The following is a 17,644-nucleotide window of genomic DNA, read 5'->3' as shown; positions in this document are numbered from 1 at the left end:
TGCCAAATATCCAATGCTTGAATCCTTAATTTTGAATTCTTGAATCGTTTGGTCTCAAATATGACAGTGGTATCAATCTCTTCATCTAACTCAAGATAGCAGATAAGCATGTTTCCCAAAATGTCAGACTATTTAGTAAAGTCATACAGGAAACTATGGACTGAACAGGTGTGGCTGTAGATGAGGCCTCCGCTCATTAGCAGGACATGATGAGGCTCTGTCATACAGTAAGCTCTGGCTCAGGGAAAATCTCAAAGCCTCAGTATCGATACACTGTCTGTGTTAAGGGACTGTTATCGACAACCTGACGCCCCCCCTCCCTTTCCGGAGACGGAGACGAGTCAAACTAACAGCAGCGAGATGCTTCGCTGCCTCAACCCCAACACACACATACGCTTACACACGGGCATGAACACAGACACACTGGATTACGATCATGGTGTTGGCTGTATTATCAGCTGCGATCAATATATTCATGACTTTTCTTGTTTGGAAATCCATCTCACAGTGAAGGCGAGACGCTGCAGCCAAGTAGGCTACACACACTTCAATTTACAGTCTACATTCAGAGATCATCTTGGTCGATTTCAGGCCAGTGGCTGAAATGGTCATCGTGATTCAGTGTAACAACTGATAGGAGGAGTTCAATTGATGTCTGCACGCCTGTGTGTGTACAAGCGGGTGCATGCGTGTGAAACAGATGAGAATCATGTATTTTAGCCATGCTTACATATACTGTACATGGCACAGAATAATGATTACACAAGTATGTGTATCAGAAGTAAATGTCAAGTGGTAATATATACAATAATATATTCATTTTTACACAAATTATCTTCAAACTCTGTTAACTGTGATCATGTTATTACATGTGTTGTGTACTGAACAGCATTGAGATGACAAATTACATTATGGCAGCGTGGTGTGTTAGATGCAGAAGGGAGAGGAAACTTTTTGCTTGATTACAGAGAAAGAGTATATAAATGTGAGTATACTGTCAGTCAGGGTAGATGAGGAAGCCAGAGAAGGTGCTGTATTTGTTGGTGTTTCCGCCGTGAACTTTGCCCCCGTCCAGCTGTACGCACACTTCATCCCCCACATCCAGGTGCAGGATGACACTGTTGGAGGCGTAGTCGTAGTTCTGATCTGCATCTTGCGCGATTGCACTGGCTCTCACCTGAGAGAAAGGCGAAACAAGAAAGATGTTGATAGGCTGCAACGATGAAGAGAAAGTAGATTATCAATGCCATTAATGAATTTTAAAGAGCCGGATTTGAAGCTGCTGATGGTCAATGTGTCGCCAGCAAAAGTTTAACATAATATTGTGATGATATTGAATATTTATTTTATCTATTTATGCTTTAAATGTGACCATTTTCATAACACATATGACAAGAACTTGATGCATCTGCCCAAGTTTTAGGTTTCGTCTTAGTTCTTGGTGAGAAAATGCACCTCTCCACTGACATTACAAAGTTGTTTCATGCTTGGCAGGTTTTTGAACTTTTGCATCCATTTAAATCCTCGGCACATTTTACTAAAGTGTTAGACAGAAAAGGAAGTTGATGTTGGATTAGATTAGACAGACAAGGAACGATGAGCTGTGTTTTAAATCTACTTTTAAATTTGGGGTGGCGACATGACTTTATAGCTTTAACGTAGTTTAATAAGAAACATCCACAAACAGGGCTGCAACTCAGACTGAACGCCAGGCACTCGTTTTGCAGACTGGCATAAGTGTGACACATTTTTTGTTTTTTGATACTTTTATGTATCATGGATGTACGTACATCTATTACTGTATATTATAGATGAATGATTTTTATTGGCTAGTTTCGAAGATGTCATTAGGAGAAAACAAATTCAACAGGCCCCTTCTCCCACAATCCCCTCCTGCTCTTAATTGAATTGCTGGTCTTCTCCTGCAGCCCCAGAACACGAATCATCACCTGCAATTGGGACCACATGTCCAGCACAGCCATCTGAGTGTTAATTACCAGGTTGAGGAAATGGACATGGCAGAAATATGGATTTCTCAGTGGACAACATGAAGAAAGCAAGTATTATGCAATCCAGTGAGCCAATGCAACACATAAACGGTAAAATCTCAAATATTACCACATTGGCTTTACAAAAAATGGAAATGTCTTACAAATCCAGTGTTTTATATTGTAGGCCGATGATTTTAATAGGTTTATCTTTTTCATTTTATCACAGTATCCCACCCACAACCGGTCTGTTCACTTTATCCGGATGTATCCTGTGTTATTTTATTTCCTGTTTCATTGTGTGATCTTGGCGTAATGTCATCAGTACAGATGCCTTCCTGTCCACTGGGTAGATAGATGAGATGTGCAGTGATCTTTGGCCTCAAACCTCCATCTGAGCGCACAACCTTTCTTAGCCACCATCAATTTTTCTAGAGGATTGTAGCTCTCACACCTGATCCACCTGTAGCGGCTAAGAATCTGATGGCAGGATGACATCTGGGAGGACATCGGTTAATTTGTCAAGCTATTACAGCAAGCTCATACTGACTGCTGATATGTGGACTTGGATTGTCCGATCTCATTAGCTAACAGTTTCAGGCACATTTTTGGCAATTCGTTTTTTTGTTCTTTGTTATAATTTCAAAGGTAATCAGCTTTGCAAGGCTGCACAAGTGGTCCATATTACACTTGTATATAGACACATTAAGGATAAAGACAAATCATAAACATAATCCTGGCATATTTTAACATTAAAGTTGATATGGGGGAATTATTAGCGAGCTATTTACATATAGCTATCGCTTACATGCCGCTAGCGTTGTCTGTCTGCTGCTTGGTGCTTGGCAGGGAGCGTATGGTGGGTTTTTAGAGCTTTTTCACTCAAAATGATGCTGATGAGAGCAATGAGAGCAAGCCAGATAAATAAAGCTGTGGTTTGTTTACTAAAACCAAAACAACAAGCTCAAAGACACTAAAATCCTTGTGCCAATTCTCTGTGGATTAATCACTGCTGGCAACCCCATTTTCACATTACACAACATCATTTGATCAGTTGTAATTATTAAAATATTGATTGTGGCAGCTTTAAATGAGAGAAAACTCAATGACATTTACAGCGAGTGAGTCAGCGGCTCAAGTTAAGGCTGAATTCTAATTAGCACTTTAACACGTTTGAGTAACATTACCTTTATTTCCCACAGCTTTTACTGTGAAGATGAAAACTTTTTCTCACCTTTCTTCTTTCAGCTGCTTACATTCACCCAGATGAATGTTCAAAATATGCACTATTGAATTATTTCCTGGTGTATATGTGTATGTACATACACCAAGAAATAACTATATATCTTGTAAATATTCAATTTTAATTATCTGTGTACATGTTCAGTGCGTGGCATGAACGGGCTATAACCTCCATTTTGTTGTACAACCATGTATAATGGCTATTAAATACATGACATTGATATTAAATTTAAATATCCTTTTATCCTTGATTTTCAAAGATATAGAAACGAAATGGACATCAACAAACAATCAGAAATACTTACATTTTTTAAATGGCAGAAATAAATAAATTAATTAATCCTACTGTATTAAATGCTAAACATGGACAGCATACATAGGCAAGGACACAGACAGCTGAAAAACACCACAGCCTCAAAATTACCAAACAATGTAATCAGCACCGTGATGGCTCAATTACAGCAAGATACAATTTCAGCTTCATAAAACTGGCATTAATGTCTGCCATATTCAAAACCAACACACTAAAGATGCATTATCTGGTGTGAAGACCACAGAACCGGGAGCCTGACACAATTTAAAAAGTATTATGGTCTGATGAGTCATTTCTCGCTCTTTAATCTACGTGTGGACACATTTATGAGATGAGGAACCCACAGGATGCCATGGACTCTGATTACATATGATGCTGGATCAGTAATGGTATGACCAGCCATTTAAGAGGAAGTCGTTACACCTGGCAATTACTGTACATATTTACATAACAGTTAATACGAATATGATACTATAGAACTCAAATCTAATGATGACCCCATATTCCAAGATCATAACGCTCCCATGCAAGTCAAACAGATGCGGTAGCCCACATAATTGCTGAATATTTTCCCTCCGCAAAGAGAAGAGTGATTCAGCATCCCACTTGGCACAGGTCAGGATTCAGCCAATAATATTTCAATGTGGGTAAGGAGCTGTTCTGATGGCGAATAAGGTGACATCATTCATTACGAGGGTATCTCTGTTATTTTGTCCTCTCCTATTCTAAGTTCCAAGTCCAAGCTAAGTTGTTTTTGCACCCAGTAAGCAAATCTTCTTATAATAAATTGAACCATCATTGGGTAAGTAACCAACTATTCAAGCAGACGATCCATTTAATAGAGGAAAATTAAGTACACAAGCGCATACATATTAATGAATGCAAATATGATACCCTCACTTCATCCTTGTCTCCCGCTCTAGGTCTGACTAAGGATATGGTCCGTCATCTCCACCAGTCATCAGGCTTTCCTGACTCTCTTGTGATCACTAAGACAAATCAAATAAGACTAAACAACCCATTCCTCCTAAACCTCCATCCAATAATGAGTTTTCTTTCCCACCCTTTTCATCAATTCAACTCGATATATTTCCCCATACAAGCATTCCATGTAGAGAAGGTGAACATTTCTATTCACCTGCTTCAGACGAAAATTAATCGATGCATTTCCTTTGTTTTAATTCAACTCACATCACTCCATTAACTTTAATCTCCTTGCACACCTCACGCCCCTTCCATCATCCCTCTACCATTCGCTGTCTCTTCATTCTGGACCCATCTATCCATCTTTTTGTGTCCTTACTCTCCAATGAGATGCAGGTCACGCACACATTTTTTTCTCCTTCGCCATGGCAGTGTTGGCGGGAGGAGCGACTAAGTGTCCCTGTCCGGTCTAAATCGGATTGATTAACGGCATGCTGCTGTGGCAGGTCTCCTGAGGATCCCCACCACCACCACCGCCACCGCCACACGACCCCCCGAACCCTCAGCCCCCTCTCGTAGCATCCCTCACCCCTCCCTACCTCCAGATGCGTCAGGGCAGGCTATACATGGCTGGAGGCTACGGTAATTGGTAGTCGGACAGCCATGGCAGCTCCCCGCCTAATAGGTCCAACTCCTCAATAACTCCATACAATCACAATAAATGGGGGCACAGGATAGGCTACAGTGGTCAAATGGGCCCATGAAATACTAGTAGCAGGTCAGGATAAGACCCCCCCACCACACACACACACACACACACACACACACTCACTCTGTCTCTCTCTCTACATCATGATAAGAGCAGCCTCTTTCCTCTTTGTTTTTTATGAATCTCAAGTGAACACCTGAGAAAAACCACGCAGCATATAAGACATTTTGTTATTTTATACTGTTGGACTGCTTTGCTCTGAAGGGACTGAACAGCTCCCAAGAGGAGACCTAATAGGTTTTAGGAAAAATATAACAGTAAAAAGATTCTGACATCTTGTACATCCAACATCTGTCCACATGGTTGAACGGCAGGATTCCCCTGACACTATTTTCAGCTGACTTAGAGGATGACAGGCTGCTGTAACTTGCTACAAACACAGTATAAGATTACAATTAAAACTGGCTTATTTCTCTGCATGAGCATGGACATTATTATAATATTAAAAAATTGTGATTTAACTACATGTAGCACATTAAAAAAGAATGCTGGGTCCTACCTGTATCACCCACATTTAAGGGTCATAACAAAGGTTTGCATCAGTGGTATTCACACACCCCTCATTGAAATGGCCTTTTAAACATGAGCATCAGCTAATTATATTTGCCAGCCAAAAGGACACAATGTTATTTATGGCTTTTTATGGTCGACTTCCTTATGAGACACGTAGGTTTACTTAGCCTCGACTCAGACAGTGGAGATGCTGACATTTAATGTTTTATGTTTATGATTAATTCATGGTTGCATTGTCCTCCTGTATATACAGTAACCCAGTGGATAAACTAACAATTTTATACATTTTATGCACATATTTTCAAGAGTGTGACATTTGAGATATTATTACCGACACCATCATACAATTATCATAACAATGTTATTGCCACAGTGGAATATGAGTTAATCGTGAATTAATAGTCATCTGTAATACAAAAACAAAGGGAAAGATTAAATTACTCAAATGAAAAATTGAGACTTGAAAAGTGTGTATAGTATTGTTAAATGGATCATTAGTGCTGCTGTACAGTTACTGTGCTTACAGCACAATCTTGAGTATTTTGATTTTAGGCTACTTGATATTTCGCTGCATCAAAGGGGAACATTGTACCTTTTACTCCTCTACATTTATCTGTCAGCTTTAGTCACAAGTAACTTTTCAGGTTTTTCATTTTAAGTTGAAAATATATAACACAAGAGTATCAATATGATTAAACTACTACAACAGTAAATAATGTAAAACTAGCTTCATCTCGAACAGCTACAATAAAATGCTTCTTATGCATTGCTGCATGAGTATTCAGCCATCTTATATTTTACATAGTAATGTATCATTCACAGGGGTCACTTTTCTGCAGAACACATACTTTAACTGATACTTTAAGTATATTTCCACTGTAAAATAAAAAAAATCATACATAAAAACAAAATGAGGAAACATTTACATTTTTTAAAAAACAGCTATTATTTTCAAGGTGTTTATAAACGTCTTCTTTTTGAGTGTTAAATATGATTGTACAAATGTTCAAGTGCATGCTTCCTTTGTGTGCTGACGACAAATCTGTGCTTTTAGTTAAGTAGGATTGTGGGTTAAGAACTTGTGCTGCCACTGATAATTAACGTTGTTGCATTGGTACTTGTTCATATCTTTCAGATCTGAATACTTCCTCCTCCACTGTGGATTATGCTCTTAATTTCTCGGACCGACCCCGAGCTGGTGACATTTCAGAGCTTGGTGACACTAAATCCTGCACAGATAAATCTGCAGGTTTAGCTGTCAGCAACAATCACAGTGAAACCTTGTTTTCTTAAAGCGGGTAGGAGGCGCTGGGGCTTTGTGAGTGAAAACAAGAGGGAAAGGCAAATCAGGATTATTGTCAGCAGCAGCGGAGATTGATAGCGACAAGGGAGTGAATTTCTGTCTGCTGGCCCGACGCTGTTCTGACTTGATCTGCTGCTGTTGGGGAGAATGGAGACCCGTGGGACAATAGAGAAGATTACACTGCCTCCACTTTTCATTAGGGGGGCAACATTAAATGGGGAGAGAGATAGAGAAAGGTGAGAGAAAGAAAGAGGCCGAGGAAATTTATAACATAGAAATAATTCACTGACGGTGCTACATGCTCAATAAAATCTCCATTTTCAGCTGTGTTCCAACTGATTTGTGTGACATATTTAAGGGCTGACATACTGTATTTCAAATTTATTTAGCCAAAGATCTTTGTAAATCGATTAAACATCAAAGTGTGTGTTCATAAAGTTTATGGAAAATGATAGGAGGAGGACATGGGGTACGGAGAGCAGAAGGACATTTAGCAAAAAGGAGGCTGTGAAAGCAGAAATTTGGACACACAGGCGGGTGAGCAGCTGCATGCACTTTTAACAGTCTAAGCACAGGATTCGGGTAAAGGAAGCCAAAGTTGAGGGGGTCTTTGAGTGATGGGGACGCAGCCTGTTGGATAACAAACTGATCAAGCATGCCTGCTTTAGAGGAAGGGTGGCATAAATGAGGTTGGGGAGGTGGGCTGTCAATGCACTGTGTTATTTTTTCAGTTTTGTTTTGTTTCGCAGTGGTGCCTTGATCCTCTGGTAATAAAACTGACAGGATTCATTCACTGTGATGTACAGACCTCTCAGAGCGGAGCGAGGCGATTGAGACGGGGTCTCTTAAACTTACCTGAGGGACCTCTAAGGTTGAACTGGGAGAGAGAAGAAGGGCAATTGAAATGGCCCTTTTCGTAAAAGCTGCCGCGTTCTCTCTGGCTCCCTCCATGTGTACCAGCTACCAGCTAGAGTTATCCTGTTTCTATTATGCAGGTCGGCATGTAACCCTTCTCCTGCACTGCAGAGTCACACACTAATTGGCATACTAAATGTTAATATTTTGCCATGACACTCAAGACCCAAGGTGTCAAGATGTTGATTAGAAAGTCTCTAATTGGCCCTAGACTGAAACCTTTGAGGGTAGAGGAGATCTCTAATTGGATATAAATGGGTTCTGTGGACAGTCTACCTGCAGAGCATCAGCCTGAGCAAAGCCTCGGCTCTGAAGTTAAATTATACTATTTCTTTATGACGTATTGTTTGCCTTGTCTTGTATTAATTCTCTGTGTGTGCAAAGGTATGTGTAGGGACACAAACAACAATGCTCATTCACCAATTCAAACCATTCACCAAGTCATAACAGAATATCCCTCTAATTCTGATATTCCTACAATAAAAATGTTAATTATCTAATACAAATTTTACCATTGTTCATGTTAGTTCAGATGCTATCAAACACTGTGAAACGCTGCTGTTTATAACAGACAAAATCCTGCTTCCTTGATGAGGAGAAATAATGATATAATGGGGAGGCAAAAGGAAAGCACAACAAAGGAATGACAAAACACAGTAACAACCAGCCGAGTCGTGTTAGTCGGCAGAATATAATGGCCTCAGCCATTATAACAGATACGTATAGTGAAATAATGGGTGTGTGCATGAGCATGAGCATAAATACAGTATGTGTGCTGTCAGAGAAAAAGGGAAACAAGGGCAAGCTGCAGGCTGAGAGGATTCTTTCTCTTTCTTTACAAGAAATGTTGTCTGACAGGGTGGATTTTATTCTTTATCAGGAGATGATCCCCATTATAATGTTAAGCCATTGTGTCTGACACCAAAGCAATTCACCATGAGGAAAATTACTCTTGATTGTGAATTATTTTAACAACATACGTAACAGGTGGAGGGCTGGGGGATGCTACGTGCTAAAATGATGTGAATTTGAAACTGTCTAATGAAGTGCCATATGAGCCCCATATCGACACCTTGTCTGACATACTGTAATTAACAGCTTCCACCTCTCACATAGTCACATCACACCTACCTACTGGAGACGAGCCGTTTCTTTCCTCTAACTAATTCCAAGCTTGTCATCACCACAACTTTTACATGTTACATTTAATGATCTAATTAAATATATAAAAAATAATACATCTTATTAGTTATATTTATGCACATGCAAAAACATTGGGTTTTGGTTAAAGGTGCATAAAAAACGATGTGTGGTGTGCTTATGGTGGTCACAGTGAAAATGATCAGAATGCACAACTGTCTTTACTGCTTGAGAGTCAAGCTAAAAGATGCCAGTCGTCTTCTTGATCCAAAGCCTTATTCATAATCTCACAGGAATTAATACACCTTAAATAAGACAATAACCCATCCCCTATAATACATATAACATATACACCTTTATCAGAATCTATACATATATTATTCTAAGCTGGATACCATTAGTGCACCTTTGATCCAAAGATTAATTCTCCACCTCTTCCCTTACAACCTTTACACCTTACATTGTTAAGACTTAACCACTTGTCAGAGCATTTTGTTGGGCTTTAATAAGGCATAGGATTGTCCACCAGTCTCATCCTCCAGTAGGTCAGATCCAACCTAATGCCACTGCCACATAATGAGGTTACCGTGTGTCAATAGCAGATGAGGTGCTGAAATGCTATCCTACCACAGTGATGTCTGTAAAACTGTAGTGTGTGTGTGTGTGTGTGTGTGTGTGTGTGTGTGGCCAGTACAGACCGACATACTGACCAACCCAGTTTCTACCATATTGGACCAGCTATAAATATTCATACTCCCACTCCATGCCCATCGCTGTAAAGGGCAAAGTACATATTGGTGGTGAATTATATATCCATTGAAAAGGTCATCTACCTCAACACCAGTCTTTTGATGAGTTATGGGACACAAGGAGTGAAGAAGGTTCCTTGCATTGAGCGATTCAGCTCTGCAAACTTGGTGTAAACTTGGACATCGGCCACACGCTTCATTAGCAAACACCGATTTGTTTCATGTACGTCAGCCATGTGTCATAAAGCTACCGTTACATAGCGTTATCTCTTCTCCTCAGCTCCTCCCTTCACCAGAGGACAGAGGACACTCATGTTGTCCTCCTCTGTCCTTTCTCCTGTTAATATCCATCCATCCATCTCACGCTCTCTCTTTGTCCCTGTCAGCCCACTTGTCTGCGTCCTGCCTGTCTCTGCCGTGATCCCTCCTCAGGATGTGTCTTATTCTCAGCTCTCTTTGACAAGACACTGATCAACACCATGCATATCAGTCTGACAATTGTTGTTTACACACACACACACACACACACACACACACACACACACACACACACACACACACACATCCACCCATGCTGCCAAACTCACTAGAAACAGACATAATGCATTTTGAAGGAACAGTTCGATATTTTTGCAAGTATGCAATGCCTTTGCATCTTGTTAGCTGAGCGTAGCATAATAGTTTGGCGCTTAACTGCAAATTGCTATTTCTACATGACTACATGTTTTTGTATGAATTAAACAAATTACATATTACATGTTAAGTAGCAGTGCTGGTTCTGCCTGATTTCACCAAATCACATTTGAATAACTAACCAATGCCTTAATTCATTTTATACGTTATTACAACTTATATTTTTCTTTTTGAATTTCATTTCACACCATTTAGTCTCTACTGACTTATGTTGTGCAGAGCTAGCGTGTAGTTTTATGTGAAAATATCATACAGAAAACTCTATATGAACGTAGCAACAAAATATGCGTAAGGTGGAGGTGGATGGAGGGGTCAAAAACAACACTTTCAGAAGGGACAGTGATGGTTTGTTTCCTGATGTGAAACCAAAAGTTAACATTTAGTTATTTAAATGATGTAATTGATGAATGTAATTTAACTTCATTTACATAACGAACATATTATTATTTCAGCCCAAGCCATCATCTTTTCCTGAACCTAACTAACATCATTTTGGAGCTTCAGCCTAATGAAATTGCTACCTAAAATATGTCTCAGCAAGTTTTATTTTGAAAGTTTAACTGGACGTTGACAATCGATTATTGCTAAATGGACTCTGGAAAGAGAAAGTGTAGTTTTGGTGCTTTGGTGAGGCAAAGTGTTCACTGTCATGGGAAAAGCTTAAATTGCATAGACCTGACAAGAAAAGGCCTAACAAGTGTTGTGCTATTTATACTCTATCCCATGAGACCATGTTGAATGGTTACAGAAATTTCATGAGCATTGTGAGGGATTAACAATCAGTAATTACACACAGTTGCTTATCCCAGTAATGTTCCTTCAACATTTTGGAGGTCCTGTTTGGTCGCTGTCTGAACCAACGTTTGATGAAGGTTTGGATCAGTTTGTCTCTGTGTGCCAAGTGGAGAGACTGCAACTAAATCTAAGAGATCAGAAATCACATGGTTTTGTTGGAGATCTGTGAGCCCCACAGTGTCACTGTGAAGGTTGAACTTGCTAATGCCTGCGGTCAATGAGTTCATGAGATCATTTGGCAAGCTGTTGTTTTTAACCTTTGGACAGAGCCAGGCTAGCCATTTCCCCCTGTTCTCAGTCCTTATGCTAAGCTAAGATAAGTGGCTGGTGGTTACATATTTTACTGTAAGAGACGTTAACATGGTATCACTCATCTCATCGAACACGTAAAAAAGTGATTAAGTATATTTTTTAAGACATCATACTATTTTGTCTGAGAAATATCAAAATCAAATCTATATGAACAGAAAGATTATTACAGTAATAATAATAATAATAATAATAATAATAATAATAATAATAATGGAGTAGACTTAATGTGCAATTCAATATCTTTACAAGTCTCTAAATTGACAAACTTTTTCAGTGTTATACTCAAGGTTTTTATAATTTACCTAGCTGGTTCACTCTGCTACCAGAGTATCTGTCTATTAACAGAAAAAAACTGTGGGTGCAATGAAACTTTGAGGGCAAGATCAGCACTGAATTGAGTTAAATAATTTAGTTGATGGAAAAGATAATTAATGGGGAAGGAGTCAATAGCGTGTGTGGATGATATAAGTGTGTGTGTGTGTGTGTGTGTGTGTGTGTGTCTGTGTGTGTGTTTAAAGGAGGGGCACAGGTGGAGGGTAGAGGATCTCATCTAAAGGCTATGAAAGATTTAACAGCAGGACAAGACAGGAATGACAATGTCTGTGAAGGCACGCAACAAACCACGGGACCCCAATTATATCTGGCATTTAACTGCCTGTACTCTTTACGCTTCACTTTATGCACATCCCATCAAATCAATGAAATAGGGAATAACTATTTTTATGGACTTGATCAGTAACAAAAATGTCTTCAATATAATGTGTGTATTTGGAAACTCCATAAAACCAAAGCAAAGAAATAAAAACAACCTGACATTCTATTGATTTAACCATGGTTGTTAGCTCATATTACTGTGCAGAATATCTCACAATTCTAATAAAATATTCTAGTTAAATGTGGTGCATGTAGTGAGACCATGGGTCAAGGAGCAAGTGATTTGTTTTTGGTTCAAATACAGAAATTTAAAAGGAAATGTATAACATTGCACAGAAAGGCGCTGTGAACAGTTTCCTATAGTGTCCTATTGTGCATGTCTCAGTTTTAAAAATCTGTCACATCTGTGGAGTTTGATGAAGATCCAAATTCCGAAATTCTTATCATTAATTTTGGTGAATTGTGCAGGATTGTTTCAGTCATTTCTCCTGCCAAACGTACTCTATTTCCAGCTATTTCCAGCCATAATTCCATGATGTCCAACTGGACCCAGATCTGCACAAAATACCCACTGTAATAGACAATCATGGCATGTGTGCTCATTATGTTTCATCCAAGTGGATAAAGTGTAATAAAAAAAAAATGTCTGCAATATTGCAAATGTTGAGAAATGTTGAATTTGACACCAAAAATGAAGGGTTTACTTTTTAGCTCGTGCCCCAACTATGAACACATTTCACTAAAATCTGTGACAGGTCTGTTGACAGTTTTTTGAGATAACCTGCTATTCCCATTATCTGATCCCATGATCTTGTTGTTGGTTACGTCATATGTAGTGTTGTTGCACTGCGACGAATAGTGGGAGAGCCAACAAGGTCAGCTACATTTCCTTATTGCAGCACTCGCAACGCCTGCTGATTGGCTGCACTGGAGTGTGAACCTCCCTGTGAAGTTCATCACAGGGAGGTGTCTGCCACATTTTCTACATTAGAACTTATTTAAAAGTAGAATGCTAATTAAGTGTGTTCCATTATATGGAACAACTTGAAAATTGCCATATGTCACATAGGTTTAGTGAGGTAGAACTCAATGCTAACTACTGAGCTGTCCCACCTGTTCCACTGGACCACATGGGACCTTATTTTGGAAAAAATATGTATGGTAGTCAACAGCCAGAGATAAAAATGTGATTAGAAACATTATATATATATATATATATATATATGTATATTCAAAGAGCAGGTAGAGGGATCTGCTCGTTCTTTGGCTGAGAAAAAGACCAGGAGTCGCTGGATAAAACACATCAGGTCAGATAACATTACATTTATGCGTCGGACCGCAGCTGATTGAGCTAGCTAGCTAGCAGGTGACCGATATCGTTAAGAGGTTGTAGTTCACTAAGCGGTTTCACACAACACCAAAGAAAACTCTACTACCTTTATGACAAACTATGACTTTTTTGACTTGCACTTGCATATGATTAACATCATATGTGTTTGATTCATTGCACAATTCGGGTAAACTGTACAAACATTCAAAATGGGATCTACTGGACATGTTTTTTTCCAAAATAAGGTCCAGCGGCAGGACTTTGCCTCTCTATTGGCCCACTTCCTGTATTTAAAGTTTTTTAAGGTGTAGATTCACTAACGCATATCAGCGATCAGCAGCCCAGCAGGGTGATGGTCTGCTCAGTAGCATATTGCTGTCAGTTCATGTACAGTGTAAATTATGTGTATAGAGACTGCTGTTGTACCATCAAACATCCAGCCTAGTTTGACTTGGCTTCTAACAGAGGAAAGTATGTTTTTTTCCTCTCCTTTTTCTTCTCTGGTAATCCCCAAGACATCACTCTTCTGTTCTGCAGCACACATGTCAGAATCAGGGCTCCTCAACAGAGTGAGGGCTTAGTACTTCAAGCTTGTCTCCAGATGGAAGCATTCAAGGCGTTTTCCAGGCATTTGTACTTGTTTATTTATTAGTACTAAAGCCAGAGTTCCTTGGAGGAGAGTAGCCAGATGTTGCATTTTGGCTTTGTTCCACAGAGACGTGTTATCCTCTTGATCGCTTGGCTGTCACTCTCTCTCTCTCTCTTCCGCTCCCTTTGTTTGCAAGTAGTACAATTAATTACAGTGTTACGTTCTCCATGTAAAGCAATCCTCAGTCCCACCCCTGTTCCTACTTTCATGCTGCCTTCGTTTCTTTTTCTTTGTCTTCCAGAGTAAACTGACTTTTCTTTTTTTTTAAAAACCGTTTTCTGATTAAACTGCATTATTAAACAGAGGGTTGATGGTTCTTCTCCATACAAGAGTTGAGATACAGCAGGTTGATTTTACTTTAATTCTGCTCTAAGTAAACAGCATTTTGATTCCTTTTGATATATTTTGCGGAACCTTTGCTTTAGACCTTTCTTTGTATAAAACTTAATCATAATTCTTTCAATGCTCTATTGTTAAGAAACATTTTTTTCAACAGGGTAAAAAACTGTGTGGTAGTAACACTATACCAGCAACACCTGTGCTATACAATGCAGTCCAATTCAATAGCCCTGCAATAAAACTTTGTGATTGTTTTAATCATCAGCTTTTGTTGTCAGACAGGTGTTGCTTACTTCTAATCATCTAGAGACCGTCTTACAGAGAAAAACGACAGCATCAGTAAAGAGCGACATATGTTTAGGTTCAGGTGCCAAAGCCCTCTAGTGTCAGTGGGAGTTATCTTATCCATTGGGGGGGGGGGGGGGGGGGGGGGGGGGGGGCGTGCGATGACGTTTCAGAGCCGCAAAGTCTGCAGAGGGAGGAGGTCGAGGTGGATGGGTGGGTCAACACTTTGACGTGGGAGACTGTTTGCTTCCTTTTACCTATCGATAGTAAACATTGGTTTCTTATGCCCCTGATCACAATCGATCCTTGACCTTAACCAAGTGGTTATTGTTGCGAATATGACGATGAGGGTCAACTGATATTGCAGAGTCGCTGTTTTAACCCAAATTATGATCTTTCCCTAACCTTACTCCATCTTTTTTGTGCTCAAGCATAGCCATTATCATTCTTGAGTTTTGTAACTATTTCAGAAGTATAAGTTCAGAGAACATTTGTGTACAAATTATTTTAACTAGTTTTGGTTGGCTGATATTTCAAGACTAAAAGTTGATCTGAAAGTTCAAACTTCACGCACACAAACACACCCACGGACACACTCACCTGTCCGTTCTTCTTCAGGTCAGCCCACATGCTCGTCCCATCACCTCCTCTCATCAAGACATGGTAGGTGAAGTAGTAGATGCCAGGCAGAGGGCAGGTGAACTTGCCGGTGCTCGGCTCGTAGTAGTTCCCTACATTGGTCACCACGTCATCAAACTTGAGTATTTCACTTCCTTCGTGTTGTTTCCGGAGGCCCGCATAGAAGGCGATTTTGGGACTGTAGAAGGATGAGCCGTAGCCACCGGGCCCAGGCCCTGGTGGACCAGGTGGGCCAGGCTTGCCGGGCTCTCCAGGGGGCCCTTTAGGACCTGGAGGGCCAGGAAGTCCAGGGCTCCCTCTGAACCCTTGTTTGCCCCTGCGGTTTGAGAAGTCTGGGGGCTGAGGGGAGACGGCTGTCAGCTCTCCCTGTGGGGGGGTGAAAGTGTCACACACCATCTTGCAGCTCCCAAGCATCTCGTAATGTGTACCCCCTCCTCCGGACCCTCCCCCCTTGGTGGTGTGGACCAATAGGGGAATGGCCACCAGCAGGACCAGGACCATGGCCACGCCGACTCCAGCCCCGATTACACGTTTCTTACGGGAGAGCCGGGAGGCGGCCAGCGTGAGGAAGTCCTCCTCCCCCTTAGCTGGAATGGTTGTGCCGGCCAGGCTGAACTCTGGGTAGAAAGTAACTACTGGATCAAGAAGATGGAGGATGAGATTATGTGATGGTGTGGGGCAGAGAAAAGAAATGGGGGGCTATTCTGGGAGCAGGACAGGCAAGTCTCAGACAGGAGAGAATCAGAAGTCGGGTGGGGAGTGACAAATAGGTTTTTCCATTTCTTGTTGATCAGTACATTTGTTTTGTATCCTTTTATTTTTCTGTTTCTTCTGCTTCACAGTGTCGGAGGGCTTTCAACCTATCTAAAGAAAATGCATCATTTTGCAAACCAAGAATAACATAAATATTTTAAATGTCTTTGTCAAAAATGAGCAACATTAAATGTTGGATTTTAGACGTTTTTTGTTTTTCTTTAATCCAGCCCTGTGATTGTGGAGGCTCCAGTGAAAAGCTTTCAGTTGCTCAGGCAGAGAGCTGTCATGTGGGGTCTACAGTATTCCCACTGGAGTTCATCTCACCCACCACATACGGGGAAGGGCGCTTTAGTTGTCTGTCCAGGAATGAGAGAAGAATGAAATCTCTGCTCTTTTCTTCCTTCCTCCTTGCTTGTGTTTTTGTTGACGAGCTCACACCTATGTATCGCTTCAGGAGCCTGGATTGGATTTAGCTCCGCAGTCTACCCCTCCATTCAATGTACAGATTTGTTACAGGTCACAAAAGGCTAATTTTGAGGAAAGGGCAGGCCAAATTGCAGCTTGGATGAAGCAGAGAACATTTTATCACAGCAAGTCATTGAATCTTTTGCAATCTAGAAGGAAAAAACACACATACACTATTAAATAAACAGTAAAGGACTAACAAAACTAAATCCATTTGCTTTAACAAATATTAACTTTAAACTTAAAATGTAAAAGAATTTTAGCACGTACAGCCCTTAGTTTTGTGATAAATTTGTATTCAGCAATTTAAAATAATGAAAAAATGTAATAGGCAACAGAGAGATTATTCACAATGCCAACAATGTCTGTTTAAAAGCATTTGTCATAATTGATAAAGGGAAAGACATATGAAAGCTCAGTCACATAATAATCAAACGAGCTGGCTTCACAGCTACATGCTGATATTATTACAGGCCTTCATTCATTATGGTTTACAAACTCCAGTTTCTGTTCACAGCAAAATGAATGCAATTCCCAAACTAACAATGATTCCTTTTTGATTAAAACACACAAATAACACAAAAGCACATACATTTTTAGCACTCATTCGGGTTTACTTAGAGGTAATAATGATTTTCACCTGCAAACTTTTCAGAAACTGCGCAAAAAAAAAAAAAAAAGAGATCTGCTTACCCAGTTTTTATTCTGTCCTTCTCTACCCGGTCCTCAGTGGTTTCATCATGCTGCGGGTTCAGATGGAGACGCCGCAGGGAAACAGGTCCAGGACCGGAGAGAAATCCATCCAGGACTGACTCACTGAGCGCTTTCACTGTCGCGTCGGGTGAAGTTGCGCTGCGGTGCAAACTCAAAG

General features: G+C 40.2%; 1 protein-coding gene across 1 annotated transcript; it reads right to left on the bottom strand.

The window, feature by feature from the left end:
- Positions 1–997: 997 nt before the first annotated feature.
- On the bottom strand, positions 998–16,074 carry c1ql4b (complement component 1, q subcomponent-like 4b). The gene is made up of 2 exons (XM_070847271.1): positions 15,514–16,074; positions 998–1,177 (listed from the first exon to the last, which is right to left on the bottom strand). The coding sequence occupies exons 1-2, from the start codon at positions 16,051–16,053 to the stop codon at positions 998–1,000; spliced, it is 720 nt and encodes a 239-aa protein (XP_070703372.1). The 5' UTR covers positions 16,054–16,074.
- Positions 16,075–17,644: the final 1,570 nt, after the last annotated feature.

This window comes from Pempheris klunzingeri, chromosome 2 (assembly GCF_042242105.1).
Source record: "Pempheris klunzingeri isolate RE-2024b chromosome 2, fPemKlu1.hap1, whole genome shotgun sequence".
NCBI classification, from domain to species: Eukaryota; Metazoa; Chordata; class Actinopteri; order Acropomatiformes; family Pempheridae; genus Pempheris; species Pempheris klunzingeri.
This window is presented reverse-complemented; position numbering and strand designations above follow the sequence as displayed.

Bases quoted from the DNA above. Each gene is read 5' to 3' on its own strand.
- c1ql4b (XM_070847271.1), bottom strand. From the start codon at position 16,053: ATGGTCCTGGTCCTGCTGGTGGCCATTCCCCTATTGGTCCACACCACC. The intron at 1,178-15,513 runs GTGAGTGTGTCC...CCTTTCTCTCAG, and splicing joins ACCTGAAGAAGAACGGACAG to GTGAGAGCCAGTGCAATCGC.